The 16380-nt window shown below is 41.3% G+C and overlaps 1 protein-coding gene across 1 annotated transcript in view; it reads left to right on the forward strand.

Annotated features, from left to right (window-relative positions):
* The first annotated feature begins 300 nt into the window (after nucleotides 1-300).
* The window catches only part of POLE (DNA polymerase epsilon, catalytic subunit), a 67086-nt gene continuing 51006 nt past the window's right edge, over nucleotides 301-16380 (forward strand). The window contains exons 1-13 of the mRNA XM_073671173.1: nucleotides 301-455; nucleotides 2866-3001; nucleotides 3283-3363; nucleotides 3723-3767; nucleotides 3842-3934; nucleotides 5001-5155; nucleotides 5950-6091; nucleotides 8755-8835; nucleotides 8919-9026; nucleotides 9361-9471; nucleotides 11918-12003; nucleotides 12075-12194; nucleotides 12849-12981. Coding sequence (XP_073527274.1) covers nucleotides 391-455; nucleotides 2866-3001; nucleotides 3283-3363; nucleotides 3723-3767; nucleotides 3842-3934; nucleotides 5001-5155; nucleotides 5950-6091; nucleotides 8755-8835; nucleotides 8919-9026; nucleotides 9361-9471; nucleotides 11918-12003; nucleotides 12075-12194; nucleotides 12849-12981 — 1356 coding nt within the window. The 5' untranslated portion in view covers nucleotides 301-390. The remainder of the gene's footprint in view (nucleotides 456-2865; nucleotides 3002-3282; nucleotides 3364-3722; nucleotides 3768-3841; nucleotides 3935-5000; nucleotides 5156-5949; nucleotides 6092-8754; nucleotides 8836-8918; nucleotides 9027-9360; nucleotides 9472-11917; nucleotides 12004-12074; nucleotides 12195-12848; nucleotides 12982-16380) is intronic.

Consider the following 16380-nt stretch of genomic DNA (forward strand, 5'->3'; position numbering starts at 1 on the left):
CAGAGCGCAGGTACCGGCCTGGACTGTAGGAGGCCCCGCCCCTTCCGGTGACATTTTCCTCAAAATGAATGAACCCTTATTTTAGCTGCTACCCTGCTGAAGAAGCGCGTAGACCACCATGAAGACATACATGCAGCCGCTTCATGTTTCCAACTCAAGTCCAGTGTGATACATAAGTGGCAATCCCTAACAAAACAGCGTGCTGATTGGCTTTTACTAGGGTACTTGAAATCTGATTGGTAGACTGTTACGCGACAGACATTGGATGGAGGCAAACAGAGCTCTCCTCTGATTGGCTGTGCAGAGTAAAGGGACCTCCCTGAAGTAGGCGGAGCTTGAGCGGCACCAGGCGGGAATTGCTTAGCGCGGGAAATACGGTGCTGTGCCGGGATGGTGCTGCAGAACAGCGGGAAGCTTAGAACCGGCGAATCGCGGGGTGACGGGGAGGGCCCGCAGTGAGTATCCGCGATACGGGGCTGGTTAGTTGTCGGGTCTCCTCAGGCTGAAAACAATTCACTCTCTGTTACTGAGTGAGAACAAAACGTGCAATGTGAAAGCTGCTGATAATCAGTGACCTATAGGAGAGGGGGCACCAGCCTGGTATAACGCTGCTCATGATCAGGATACACAGTGAGCTATAGGAGAGGGGGCACCAGCCTGGTATAACGCTGCCCATGATCAGGATACACAGTGAGCTATAGGAGAGGGGGCACCAGCCTGGTATAACGCTGCCCATGATCAGGATACACAGTGAGCTATAGGAGTGGGGGCACCAGCCTGGTATAACGCTGCCCATGATCAGGATACACAGTGAGCTATAGGAGAGGGGGCACCAGCCTGGTATAACGCTGCCCATGATCTGGATACACAGTGAGCTATAGGAGTGGGGGCGCCAGCCTGGTATAACGCTGCCCATGATCTGGATACACAGTGAGCTATAGGAGTGGGGGCACCAGCCTGGTATAACGCTGCCCATGATCAGGATACACAGTGAGCTATAGGAGAGGGGGCACCAGCCTGGTATAACGCTGCCCATGATCTGGATACACAGTGAGCTATAGGAGTGGGGGCACCAGCCTGGTATAACGCTGCCCATGATCTGGATACACAGTGAGCTATAGGAGAGGGGGCACCAGCCTGGTATAACGCTGCCCATGATCAGGATACACAGTGAGCTATCGGAGAGGGGGCACCAGCCTGGTATAATGCTGCCCATGATCAGGATACACTGTGAGCTATAGGAGAGGGGGCACCAGCCTGGTATAACGCTGCTCATATTCAGGATGCACAGTGAGCTATAGGAGAGGGGGCACCAGCCTGGTATAACGCTGCCCATTGGGGTCATTGTCCTGCTACAGAATAAATTTTAAGCCAATCTGACGCCTCCCTGCTTGTATTGCATGATACCAAGCCTCCCTCATTTCTCGACATTTGAGTACACCATTAAACTTAACCTACTCCATTTGCTGAAATGCATCGCCAAACTTGCAAGGAACTTCCACCATGCTTCACTATTGCCTGCAAACACTCATTATTAAACCACTGTCCAGCCTTTCGCAAACAAATTGCTTTCTGTTAGGCTGTGTGCCCACGATGCGTTTTTGGTGCGGATTTGCAGCACTGAAACGCTCCAGAAACGCATTGCATACCTTATTCCATGACTTCCTATGACATTCTTCAAGTTCTGTGCAAATGGTCAGGATTTTTTCTGTGCGGATAAAATCGCAGCATGACTATTTCTTGTGCGTTTCCGCATGCGGATTTGCCTATACAATGCATTGGAAAAACGCATGGCAAATCCGCAAGTAAAGACGCGTGTTAAATCTGCATGCGTTTTTTCTGCGAAGGACATGCAGAAATGCTCTGGAAAATTTCTGCTTCATTTCTGCATCGTGGGCACTAAGCCTTACAGACAAATGCTTTAAATCTTGGCTCATTAGTCCAGAGCACTTCTGCCATTCTTGTGCATCCTATTTCCTATGTTTTCATGCACACTTGAGTCATTGGCTTGTTTTCATGTAGAAGGTGTGAGTTTTTGGCTGCTTCTTCAATGTAGACCACTTCTGGACAAACTTCTCCTAACAGTGGGTGTAGTTGGATCCCACTGGTTGCTGCCAGTTCTGAGCTAATGACACTCCTGGACATCTTCTGATTTTGCAGGGAAGTAAACATTGTGTGTCTTTCAGCTGCTGCACTAAGCTTTCTTGGCCGACCATTGCGTCTACAGTTCTCAACGTTGCCCATTTCGTGCTGATTCTTCAAAATGGCTTGAAAAGCACATTTTGAAACCGGAGTCTGTTTTGCAATCTTTGTCTGAGAGAGACCTTGCTGATGCAGTATAACTACCTTGTGTCTTGTTGCTGTGGTCAGTCTTGACATGATGTAAGACCTGTGACAGACTGTTTTCCCAATCTTCTCCTTTTAAGCAGTTTGACTGTTCCTCGTCCAGTTTTAAGCCTCCTACACAGCTGTTTGATTAATTTATTTACTGTTTCATCTTAAATATCAAAATAATGATCATTATCAACTTTCGTATGCTTGGTTTCTCAAAATCCCTGACTTTGTGCAACTGTACCTAGAAGAACTGATTCTCTTTTGAAGGGTGGCGATACCCACCAATTATTGATTTGATGTAGATATTTTATTCATTCACTTTGCATCAAGTTAATTGATACAAATAAACTCTTAACACTTCTATTTAAAGAACAAAAAACAAACATTTTACTGCGTAAAATGTTTGTACAGTACGGTATCTTTAATAACTGTACTGTGAAGCAATCATAATTTTGGGTGCCTTATGTGGGCAGAAGTTTATTTGGCACGTCCCGCTACTCACAGAAATACTTTGTGTTTTTTTTATTTTAGAGATGATTCTTCATCAAATTCGGCCGCTAAGAGACTGGAGCGCAGCCAGTGGACTGATAAGATTGATGCTCAGTATGGCTTTGAGAGGATAAAGGAACCTGGGGAGAAAACAGGATGGCTGCTGAACATGCACCCGGTAAGTGTGGCCTATTATAACCTCGTGTACATAAGCTGCGGCATCAGAGGGTCCCCTAGTTGGGGACAATGTTCTGGGAACACACTATCCATATCAGTGGCTGCCGCCCTTTTATCTGAATGGCCGTCATACAATACACAGCGGACCCTGCCGAGAAATTGACTGCCTGCAACTTTAGCTGTTTGCTCTGATAAAAACCCCTTTAAGTGATTTATACCAGATATTAATATTCCATCATGATAGAGAGATATCTATCTATTATTTATTTATTTATTTTTAAGACTGAAGTTCTTGATGAGGACAAACGCCTCGTGAGTGCCGTAGATTATTACTTCATACAGGAAGATGGGAGCAGGTTCAAGGTAAACCCCGAAGCCGCTTTATATAAAAGGAAGCACCTTGACTTTTTCAGAAATGGTAACATGAACAGACAATCCAATAAGTGTTGTATTTCGGAGAGTAGCTCGCTTGGGGTCATTCTTTTTTTATTCCGTGAATCACCCTTTTTTGTACTTGTATTCATGTGTAATGTATCAGGGACATCACATCTGCCATACCTTCACATTGCTATAAGACCTGCTAATCTGCTCCATGGAAGGATCTGTGTATCTGTGATGTGAGTTTGGTGCATGCGTAAAGTAAATACATGTTATCAATGTGTAAAAGCTTCCCCTATTGATGTATCCATGACAACATCTCCAACCACTTCACTTTCCTGCAGGTTGCACTACCGTATAAGCCGTATTTTTATGTCGCTACAAAAAAGGTAACTCCCCTTTTCCGTCTGTTTCTGTTTTCCGGCCATGTCGTCAGTCTGAATTTAACTTCTTATTTTATCAGGGTTGCGAGAGGGAAGTCTCCTCTTTTCTTTCCAAGAAGTTCCAAGGAAAGATAGCAAAATTGGATACTCTACCCAAGGAAGACCTGGATTTGGTAAGTATCAGAAAGCTTAGTGTTGTCAGTTTTAGGCCTCAGCCCCACTATCAGTATTTGGTCAGTATTCGGTCAGTATCCTTAGGACAGGTCATCAATCAAACAGTAGTGGACAAGCTCCTTAAATGGGGTCTATTAAATTACACTGAACGTAAAATTCATTTTAATTTTCATTTCATAAATGAATAGTACATGTGAAAATAAGAAACACTTTAATGTTATCACAAATCTGCTTTATTTTTTCTCCTGCTTGATTGATCTTTTACCACCAGTTCATTGGTAAAATTTGTATTCAGTGACTGCAGATTTCTCCTTACGGAAATAGATGACAGAGGATGAGATATAGGCAAATACAGACATGTTGCAAGTTCACCTGAAACGACTGAAGCGAGGGTGCGCTTGGTTTGAACATTAACTGTCCTGCACTTGTCAACATCATATCCCCGAGTGCATGAGGGGTCGTAAAGAACCCCTCCCCCGCCAATCATTAGCAAGCTCCGATTTAACTACCCATATTGTTTACTGACATTTATCATTGCCATTTATTCGCCTGTGTACAAAGGCCTAACAACATCTGACTTGTATCCTTTTCCCAATACTTCACAATGTTTAGTAAGATGGGTTTCTGTGTATAAGCACTCACTGCATACTAAGCCCAAAAAAACAACTGACTTTACATGCTGAGATTTTTGATAACAAGAATTCTGCATCATAGCAGAAATAGTGTTTGCTCATAGTAGGCGGCTGATGAATGGCACGTCAATGGTGACCTCCCATAGCATTCACTGGAGTGCTACAGGCAGTCGTTGACCTCCATGATCGTCTCCAAACGAGATGTGATTTTCTCCTTCCAGCGTAGACCACTGGACTGTGGGTGCTGAAGTGATGGTGGGAGGGGGTGGTTGAACCAGTGAATATTTATAATGTTTTCTGCAATTGACCAAAAATCTTTGAGTTGTTACAACCCCATCCTCCAAAAAAAAAAAAGGAAAAAAATGTTACCAGTAAGTGATTACCAAATGGTGGTGGAATTTTACATCTTTTGCCTTCCACTTTAATTTTTCAGCCAAATCATCTTGTAGGACTGAAAAGAAGTTATATAAAGTTATGTTTTCACTCTGTGGATGATCTTATAAAAGTTAGGAAAGAGATTTCTCCAGCTGTGCGAAAGAACAAGGAGCGAGATCATGCCAGTGATGCTTACACTGCTATGCTATCCAGGTATTAGTGCGCCGTATACCTACACTCAATCAAGTATGTCAGCCCACTTAGGTTTTTGTGTCTGAAAATTACACACAATTTTATTTTATTTTTTTTAAATTCTCATAGTACTAATGAAATGTTATCCGGTAGACCCTACTGTCATTATTAAATGTCCAGTAGTCAACACTGGTCCGGAGTTCCAGCAGTTCTATTTTTGGGATGGCTGTGACACCGGAGAACTTCTTATTTTTTATGCTAGAACATGGCCAGTGATGTGTGTGAACACATTTTTTTATTTTTTTGCGTTGTGGTTACTATTTCTTTTTTACCTTCATTATCAGTGTGTTCACTGTGAATTTTGTGATTTTGCACCTCCAACATTTATATTGACATATGTCCGGTGCCCTCCTAATATTTGCGTTGTTGAAGGCATTTGATTTAAAGACAGTATGTGAGCAAGTTGTAAACATTTGAAGTTTGACACATGGTTTCTAGCTGGACAATCCCTTTTAATATGAAATATTCTGATCCCTATGTATTTATCTTGTAGTACGGGTACTTTTGGGGGTATGCACCAGGTCTATAAGGGGCATTCACGTTGAGTCTCAGTCAGTGATTAAATAGATGCAACACAGATAAATTAATCCCAATGTTATAATGTTAATACAGCTTAGGTCGCAGGTTTTCTCTTGAGAAGCTCTGATCCAGATGCCAAATTTATGTGGGAATAGTTGTTCATGAAGATCTGGATATTTTATAATGACTGTTGTCTCCTTATTGTATATTTCACCTACGGTGATGCATTTTTGCAGTGCTTTGACTGGTAATAACTTGGCTCCTGAAGAGGAAGGTCCGTCTAAGAAGATATCTGATCAGATGGAGAACATAATTGATATGCGAGAATATGATGTCCCCTACCATGTGCGGCTTTCCATCGATCTTAAAATACATGTGGTATGTGTTACGTTATCACCAATCTATTTCTAATCAAAGTTTTCAAAGAAAAATGTGAACTGACTCCCACCAACTCATCAACTCAACCATACGTGGTTTATTCATTTGCAGATTTTGTAGCCAATTAAAGCCTATAGTTAGCAGCCTGTAGCCTATTGCATACCTCTTGTATGCATACATGTTAGGCTATGGGTTGAACTAGATAGACTTAGTTTTTAAGGTTGAAGGAAGACTATGTTACTATGTTGTATCCTTCTCCATAAATGTAGCAGTTATTTGCATTAAGAAGCAATTTTATCATTTTTAGGTTGTGATACATTGCATTTATAATCAAAATGGGTGACAAGGAACTAACAGAGTTAATATGCACAAAAACATAAGACTGTAGGTATAGTGAGAGATATGTGCATATGTTTGAATCGATCTAGCCAAGAGACTAATTGGTGAGTTAAATATAATCAAACTACAAAAAAAATCCAATAGAAAGTCAGTGAGGCAATAAGGAAGTATAAAATTCAAATATTTTATTATACAAGAATAAAAACGGTGGGGGGAGGGGACACACACAAAAGGGGGAAAAATGGTCGTGAATCGCATATACATACATACATACAGTACAGACCAAAAGTTTGGACACACCTTCTCATTTAAAGATTTTTCTGCATTTTCAGAACTATGAAAATTGCACATTCACACTGAAGGCATCAAAACTATGAATTAACACATGTGGAATTATATACTTAACAAAAAAGTGTGAAACAACTGAAAATATGTCTTACATTCTAGGTTCTTCAAAGTAGCCACCTTTTGCTTTGATGACTGCTTTGCACACTCTTGGCATTCTCTTGATGAACTTCAAGAGGTAGTCACTAGTGTTGAGCGAGTATGTTCTATTAACCCTTTCGCCGAGTATGCTCGGGCCGAGCTCCGAGTATTTACAGCTGCTCGGTGATAAGGTTAAATCGCTCCAGTGTGCATGATTTGCAACTGTTTGACAGCTTTATTACATGTGAGGAATGTCTATTTCTTACACATTCCTCACATGTAATAAAGCTGTCAAACAGTTGCAAATCATGCACACGGGAGCGATTTAACCTTATCACCGAGCATCTGTAAATACTCGGAGCTCGGCCCGAGCATACTTGGTCAGAACATACTCGCTCAACCCTAGTAGTCACCGGAAATGGTCTTCCAACTATTTTGAAGGAGTTCTCAGAGATGCTTAGCACTTGTTGGCCCTTTTGCCTTCACTCTGCGGTCCAGCTCACCCCAAACCATCTCGATTGGGTTCAGGTCTGGTGACTGTGGAGGCCAGGTCATCTGGCGTATCACCCCATCACTCTCCTTCTTGGTCAAATAGCCCTTACACAGCCTGGAGGTGTGTTTGGGGTCATTGTCCTGTTGAAAAATAAATGATGGTCCAACTAAACGCAAACCGGATGGAATAGCATGCCGCTGCAAGATGCTGTGGTAGCCATGCTTGTTCAGTATGCCTTCAATTTTGAATAAATCCCCAACAGTGTCACCAGCAAAGCAGCATCACACCTCCTCCTTCATGTCCATCCGTTCACCTTTTCTGTGTCGCACAAAGACACTGTGGTTGGAACCAAAGATCTCAAATTTGGACTCATCAGACCAAAGCACAGATTTCCACTGGTCTAATGTCCATTCCTTGTGTTCTTTAGCCCAAACAAGTCTCTTCTGCTTGTTGCCTGTCCTTAGCAGTGGTTTCCTAGCAGCTATTTTACCATGAAGGCCTGCTGCACAAAGTCTCCTCTTAACAGTTGTTGTAGAGATGTGTCTGCTGCTAGAACTGTGTGTGGCATTGACCTGGTCTCTAATCTGAGCTGCTGTTAACCTGCGATTTCTGAGGCTGGTGACTCGGATAAACTTATCCTCAGAAGCAGAGGTGACTCTTGGTCTTCCTTTCCTGGGGCGGTCCTCATGTGAGCCAGTTTCTTTGTAGCGCTTGATGGTTTTTGCAACTGCACTTGGGGACACTTTCCAAGTTTGCCCAATTTTTCGCACTGACTGACCTTCATTTCTTAAAGTAATGATGGCCACTCGTTTTTCTTTACTTGGCTGCTTTTTTCTTGCCATAATACAAAATCTAACAGTCTATTCAGTAGGACTATCAGCTGTGTATCCACCAGACTTCTGCACAACACAACTGATGGTCCCAACCCCATTTATAAGGCAAGAAATCCCACTTATTAAACCTGACAGGGCACACCTGTGAAGTAAAACCATTTCCTGTGACTACCTCTTGAAACTCATCAAGAGAATGCCAAGAGTGTGCAAAGCAGTCATCAAAGCAAAAGGTGGCTACTTTGAAGAACCTAGAATATAAGACACATTTTCAGTTGTTTCACACTATTTTAAGTATATAATTCCACATGTGTTAATTCATAGTTTTGATGCCTTCAGTGTGAATGTACAATTTTCATAGTCATGAAAATACAGAAATTTCTTTAAATGAGAAGGTGTCCAAACTTTTGATCTGTACGGACATACATACATACATACATACATACAGTGGTTTAACACATACCAGGATAGCAGCAGGACCTCCGTGCGTTTTCAATTAGCAACTCGGTTGCTAATCATTTCCATCTTGGACATGTCCTCCAAAGAACACCATCTAACACCTTCTCTGTCATCAGGCTCACTGGTATAATATTAGATATCGCGGAAGCACTGCACCCCCAGAAATCATAAGACGTGATGACCTTGTGGAAAGGCCGGTAAGCGTTAATTCTTATTAATATTGTCCTTGTATACTCTCTGCTGAATATTTCATGTATTAACCTTTTTGATGTCTGTTTAGGATCCAGTGGTTTTAGCTTTTGACATTGAAACCACGAAGCTGCCACTAAAGTTTCCCGATGCTGAAACTGACCAGATTATGATGATCTCCTACATGATTGATGGACAGGTTAGTTTAACTCTGTGCTGCATTCTGATTATTTTAGCGTTGTTCTACAATTCCCGGTCTCTAGAGTTCAGTGTCCTATTTCTGTAGTATATCCCAGTAATCCAGCAGGCACTGAAGCTTTGGCCCTTTCAGGGAATGAGCGGTGCTATGTAGGAAGATGTATCCCTACTTTCCATTCATCTTTACAATCACTGGGGGAGCAAAGGTTGGAACCCCACCAATCAAAGTGATGGCATATCCTTGCAATATGCCATCACTATGAGATGTGAATACCTATTATTTAGGCCCCTTTGTGTATGTAGACATTTACTCATTACTTTTTACCTTATTTTAGGGTTATCTAATTACAAACCGGGAGATTGTCTCTGAAGACATTGAAGATTTTGAGTTCACTCCAAAACCAGAATATGAGGGTCCTTTTTGTATTTTCAACGAGCCTGATGAGGTAAATATGGTCTTCTCAGTGTATAGTCTATATTCAGTTTATGAAACTTTTCAAATGTTTTACATATGCTAGAAATATTTATCATTAGATTTTTGAGCTTGGACTACTGGTTGCTGAAATGGACGTTCCCAATTGCCGTATGCATATTACCCCAAACTAGTCTGGCAATGTACCCTGGGTGCGATTGACATACCCTGCACTGCCCATGTCTTCTGCTCTGCCCAGGGAGCGAAGACATCAAGAACATGACTACGGCTACTGAGCCTGGACTAGCCTTGGTGAGTAAACACCTTGCTGGGCTAGTCCGGGATAAATGGAATATGGCGAGCAGCAGCATGTAAGTTGATTTCGCGCAAATATGTGCCTCTGAATTAAACATACAAAACCATTAGTCAAATGGACAATAATTTACCAGTCTTCCACCACCCTGTAAATTCACTTTTATTAATATTAAAAAGCTCTGCTATTTATACTGTAAAAGTAAAAGTTCCTCACTGTCCACCACTTATAATTGGAGTGAATTCTTATTTATATTATCCAAACTGGCACCTAATATAGTGTGTGTCCCCCAAATAAATATGTAGCGGAGTATCGGTGCTAGCCAAAGCTTGCCTTAGCTATATGTAAATGCTTATTAATGTAGAATTAGATTGTCAACCATTCAGTGTGATATTAAAGTGTTGAATAATTATTATGGTATTAAAATATTAGAGTATCAGTCATTCAACGTGACGTAAGACAATATTGTAATCATCTGATATGATAGTAAGATACCATTCATTTAGTATGACATTAGAACGCTGATCATTCTTGATCACACTGGTTAGCGGTGAAATATGTCAAGGGGAACAAAATCATTAGGTTTTACAGAATCCTCAGTCCGAATACATAAGGGTGGTGGTTACTGAAGATCCGCCATCTTTGAGTTGAGATATCTACATTTAATACTAAGTACCACAAGCAGGTAAAACTAGTAAATGAACGCCCTTAGGCGGTCTAAATGGACAAGAAGGAGAAAACCTCTTTCAACATATAGTATTGGATTTCTATTATATTGGATGATTTCATTTTAATATCCTATTGAATGATCAGCGTTCTAATGTCATACTAAATGACTGGTATCCTATTCTCATATCAGATGATTAATGTCCCATATATGTACTAATGTCACCTTGAATAACAAGTACTTGAATATTTATTATGGTATTAAAATATAAACACTTTAATATCACATTGAATGGTTGACAATCTAATTCTCCATTAATAAGTACTTAAATATAGCTAAGGCATGCTTTGGCTTGCATTGATACTCTGCTACATATTTGTATATTATGAGTGTATATATAGCAAGGCTTAATAATAATGGTGCAGTATCATTTACAGAGAGGTTGGTAAATGATCATTTTGTCTAATTATGTTGTGTGAAGTTATACCATATAACCACCTTTTTAGGTCCAAATAATATGTTGTCTTAAATATTTGAGTTAAACATTTACTGTAATTCCCAGTAATGGTCTAAAATGTCCTATGAGCAGTTTAAGCACCCTGGGGGGAACATGAGATTTTCCCTTTAATGCTTCATAATAAAACAGGCCAGGCTGCTGCTTGGAGAGAACACTTCAAGCCTCAAAATACACGTTTTTCAACTATTTATTTTTGAAAATGCATTATATGGCCGCATGTGAGACTACGGGTAGGATATTTTCACATGTGCAGAATGGCAGCACCTCTTTGCCGCTAGGCAAAACTGGCCACCTTGGCTTCTTTTTGTTATCTACCGAAACCACACTGCCAAAAATTGTATTGCAAAACTAATCTTTGTGAAAACTTAGGGTGTATATGTGCACATGGAGTTTCCAAAGTCTGTTGACGCACAGCTCTTAAAAACTTTGGAAAATTTGCTCAAAAAAAAGCTTTAAAAATTCTTCCTATTAATTTGTATTGGAAAACCACCTTGCTGTTCAGTTTTTCTTCTGCTTCACATTTTGGAAAATGCCTTTTGGGAGAAAAAGTGAATTTCACTTCTTTGAAACGTCTTCTTTGAATACGCTCCAAACTAGGCACTGTCCAATCAAAAGGGTGAAGGGGGAAAAAACGAAAAGCTTCTCAAATTAGGAGACCTTCCTGAAGTGCTTTTAGCGCCTCAAAAGTACTCCATGTGCATATACCCTTTTGATGCACGGCAAATAGACTGCCATTTGACACATGAAAGTCCCCAGACTTCCAGTTTTAAAGCAATTATAAGGGGCTTTTAATTGAGTGCTTTTAAAGTATTTTTTTTCTATTTTTTTTTTCTGTCACTATATAGAACAGTTATGTGAGTGCTTTTAAAGTATTTTTTTTCTATTTTTTTTTTCTGTCACTATATAGAACAGTTATGTGATGTAGGTGAGAGAACAGTTTTTAACAGACCAAGTTTGTCTACAGTATGTCCTCCTGTTTTCAGGCACATCTAATTCAGCGTTGGTTTGAGCACCTTCAGGAAACTAAGCCAAATATAATTGTAACGTACAATGGAGACTTCTTTGACTGGTAAGTATTTAGCATTTTTATTTTATTCTTGCAGTGGATGTTGTATGGAGACTGATCTTTATCTGTTTCAGGCCTTTTGTTGAAACTCGTGCCACAATTCATGGGATGAGCATGTTACAAGAGATTGGCTTTCAAAAAGACAGTCAAGGGGAGTACAAGTCTCCTTCCTGTATACATATGGATTGTCTCAGGTACATATTATTAAAGTTGTCCTAATACCTCCTAAAGTGGTTATTTGGGACTTCTATCATTTTCTTTCTCTTTTTTTTTTTTTTTTTTTTTTTCATATGGGGCTAAGAACTAACAGGCAGGTAGTTGCTAACTAGCTGCCTGTTCTGCCCGGCAATGATCTCCACCAAGTGTTCACGGACTTCTCTCGGCAATTCCCTTATTTCCGCTGACTTCATGTCGATAGAGCAGCGTTTTATTTTCCACTCTGCTCTGTTGATGCAGCGTCTCAGCTTATATGAGGCTGATTGACAGCCGGCTCCCCACTTTCTAACTGCGGGGAGCAGGCTGACAAACAGCATAGCGTCTGCAGAGACACCCAGTCGATAGCGCTGACTGGAAGAAAAGGTGCTGCTCTGTTGACGAGAGGTGAAACTGAAGCACGTGGATTACCAGCTGATTCGGGAGAGATCGTCCCCGTGCTGAACAGACCATTGGTTAGCAACTATCTGCTTGTTAGTTCTTCGCTTCATACACAAAAATATACTAAAAATCCTGGATGACCCCTTTTAATTAGCGGTTTCCGACTGTTCAACTGCTTGCCTAACAGGAAGGTACTCTCATCAGCTGTCTAATGAGTGAGGAATTGTTTTAATCTTATTTTTTCTCTATTGTAGGTGGGTAAAGAGAGATAGTTACCTTCCTGTCGGAAGCCATAACCTAAAGGCAGCTGCAAAGGCTAAATTGGGCTATGACCCAGTAGAGCTGGATCCAGAGGAGATGTGTCGTATGGCCACCGAAGAACCACAGGTAAAACCTGTACCATTATAAAATGAAGACACTGTTGGGTTTTAATAACAAATATAGAGCAGCCAATTTACAGTAGTTAAAAAGATGAATGTTTTTTTTCACTCACTTTTGGTTGTCATGTGGCAATGGCTATCATTGTAGGAGACATCCCTCTCCCCTCTCCGTAAAAATCAATATATTGACATGATATTGTTCGGGATAGTCTCTCAGGTAGACGCTGTTGCATACACAGGGGTCTGGTTCAGAAGAAACGTACAGTTTATTGAATGTCCATAAACTGCCCAGCTTAACAAACGAAGACAACCTCTTCTAGGTACAAAAGGTATAATGGCACCAAAGTGGAAAATGAGCAGTCCACACATAGCATGGGCTCACCCGCATAAATGTCAGACCGTCACTAAGCCTCTAGCAGACAGAGCCATACCAGCAAGGTCTTTTCACCTTGCACACAACGCACTAATGATACAGCTGGACTTCTTTATCTGACGTTTCACCCCCCTGGGCGTAGGGTTATGTGAGCAGCCAGTCCCACCCATCTCTTTGCTGCTCATAAACCCGGCCCTGGACACGCCCTATTAACTCAGCACTATGCGTACTGGAGCCTGCTTTTCCGGGCTTACATCACTGAGGCTACCTGCCTTGATGATGCATATCTGCCCTCAAGGACCTGTCCAGCGGCCATCTTACAGTATATAAAAGATTAAATATATGTGCAGTGCATCATGGAATGGTGTATAGAGCATTAGGGTATCAAACACAGCAACAATGGAGCAGTAATTCATAGTACTTGGGATGAGAAGATCAACCCTTCATTGAATCTTGAGGGATGTGGAATGGAAGATCGCTGATCTAACCTCCCTAGCTGATCTAACCTCCCTAGCTGATCTAACCTCCCTAGCTGATCTAACCTCCCTAGCTGATCTAACCTCCCTAGCTGATCTAACCTCCCTAGCTGATCTAACCTCCCTAGCTGATCTAACCTCCCTAGCTGATCTAACCTCCCTAGCTGATCTAACCTCCCTAGCTGATCTAACCTCCCTAGCTGATCTAAATTCACTAACACAGAGTCTGACACTAACGGCTCTCATTTCTCTCTCCCCTATCAATTCAATCTCTGTAATATTCACAAACTCTATTCATCTTCACTGATGTAGAGTATTTGTCTAATGTTTTAGGACTTTATCTCCCTATCTCTGCTGCAGGACATGGACTCTGATGTGATGACCTCTTTATTGTTCTAAAATGGATATTAAATTCTTTCTCAGTTTTTATTTGGGATAGGGGAGTCACTCTTAAAGGGGTTGTCCACTACTAGGACAACCCCTTTCTTGATCTAAATGTTTGGCCCCGATTTAAAATAAAAAAAGCTTATACTCCCCTTCCGTTCCCGCGTTGTTTCAGCGGTGTCACCACTCGCGGGCCTGGGGCTCTCGTGCGGTTGTTGTGACACGTGAGACTGCACGGTGAGTAGCAAAGATGCAGGATTCATCCTCATCATTTTCTAAAATGACACTTAGTTTTAGGTTATGTTCATATGCTGCATTTTTGCAGGTATTTTTTTTCTACGGCCACGACCTGCTCTTCTGGCAGTAAAAACACTGCATTCAAAACTCGCTTTTTTGGCGTTTTTTTTCCTTACAGTGGTTTTTGGGTTTGGATTTTGTGTATACTTTGTCTACAGTATACAGTACATACCAAAAGTTTGGACACACCTTCTCATTTAAAGATTTTTCTGTATTTTCATGACTATGAAAATTGTACATTCACACTGAAGGCATCAAAACTATGAATTAACACATGTGGAATTATATATTTAACAAAAAAGTGTGAAACAACTGAAAATATGTCTTATATTCTAGGTTCTTCAAAGTAGCCACCTTTTGCTTTGATGACTGCTTTGCTCACTCTTGGCATTCTCTTGATGAGCTTCAAGAGGTAGTCACCGGAAATGGTCTTCCAACAATCTTGAAGGAGTTCCCAGAGATGCTTAGCACTTGTTGGCCCTTTTGCCTTCACTCTGCGGTCCAGCTCACCCCAAAACATCTGGATTGGGTTCAGGTCTGGTGACTGTGGAGGCCAGGTCATCTGGCGTAGCACCCCATCACTCTCCTTCTTGGTCAAATAGCCCTTACACAGCCTGGAGGTGTGTTTGGGGTCATTGTCCTGTTGAAAAATAAATGATGGTCCAACTAAACGCAAACCGGATGGAATAGCATGCCGCTGCAAGATGCTGTGGTAGCCATGCTGGTTCAGTATGCCTTCAATTTTGAATAAATCCCCAACAGTGTCACCAGCAAAGCACCCCCACACCATCACACCTCCTACTCCATGCTTCACGGTGGGAACCAGGCATGTAGAGTCCACCCGTTCACCTTTTCTGCGTCGCACAAATACACGGTGGTTGGAACCAAAGATCTCAAATTTGGACTCATCAGACCAAAGCACAGATTTCCACTGGTCTAATGTCCATTCCTTCCGTTCTTTAGCCCAAACAAGTCTCTTCTGCTTGTTGCCTGTCCTTAGCAGTGGTTTCCTAGCAGCTATTTTACCATGAAGGCCTGCTGCACAAAGTCTCCTCTTAACAGTTGTTGAAGAGATGTGTCTGCTGCTAGAACTCTGTGTGGCATTGACCTGGTCTCTAATCTGAGCTGCTGTTAACCTGCGATTTCTGAGGCTGGTGACTCGGATAAACTTATCCTCAGAAGCAGAGGAGACTCTTGGTCTTCCTTTCCTGGGGCGGTCCTCATGTGAGCCAGTTTCTTTGTAGCGCTTGATGGTTTTTGCAACTGCACTTGGGGACGCTTTCAAAGTTTTCCCAATTTTTCGCACTGACTGACCTTCATTTCTTAAAGTAATGATGGCCACTCGTTTTTCTTTACTTAGCTGCTTTTTTCTTGCCATAATACAAATTCTAACAGTCTATTCAGTAGGGCTATCAGCTGTGTATCCACCAGACTTCTGCACAACACAACTGATGGTCCCAACCCCATTTATAAGGCAAGAAATCCCAATTATTAAACCTGACAGGGCACACCTATGAAGTGAAAACCATTTCCTGTGACTACCTCTTGAAGCTCATCAAGAGAATGCCAAGAGTGAGCAAAGCAGTCATCAAAGCAAAAGGTGGCTACTTTGAAGAACCTAGAATATAAGACATATTTTCAGTTGTTTCACGCTTTTTTGTTAAGTATATAATTCCACATGTGTTAATTCATAGTTTTGATGCCTTCAGTGTGAATGTACAATTTTCATGGTCATGAAAATACAGAAAAATCTTTAAATGAGAAGGTGTGTCCAAACTTTTGGTCTGTACTGTATGTTTAATAAAAATTTTAGTTTTAGTCACTAACAAAAGCTTCAAAAACGCAGTTGTGTTTTTTTGTAACTTTTTTTTTTTTC

The sequence above is a fragment of the Phyllobates terribilis genome, unplaced genomic scaffold (genome assembly GCF_046119375.1).
Source record: "Phyllobates terribilis strain yellow unplaced genomic scaffold, ASM4611937v1 Scaffold_1__5_contigs__length_1240528914, whole genome shotgun sequence".
Lineage (NCBI taxonomy): Eukaryota > Metazoa > Chordata > Amphibia > Anura > Dendrobatidae > Phyllobates > Phyllobates terribilis.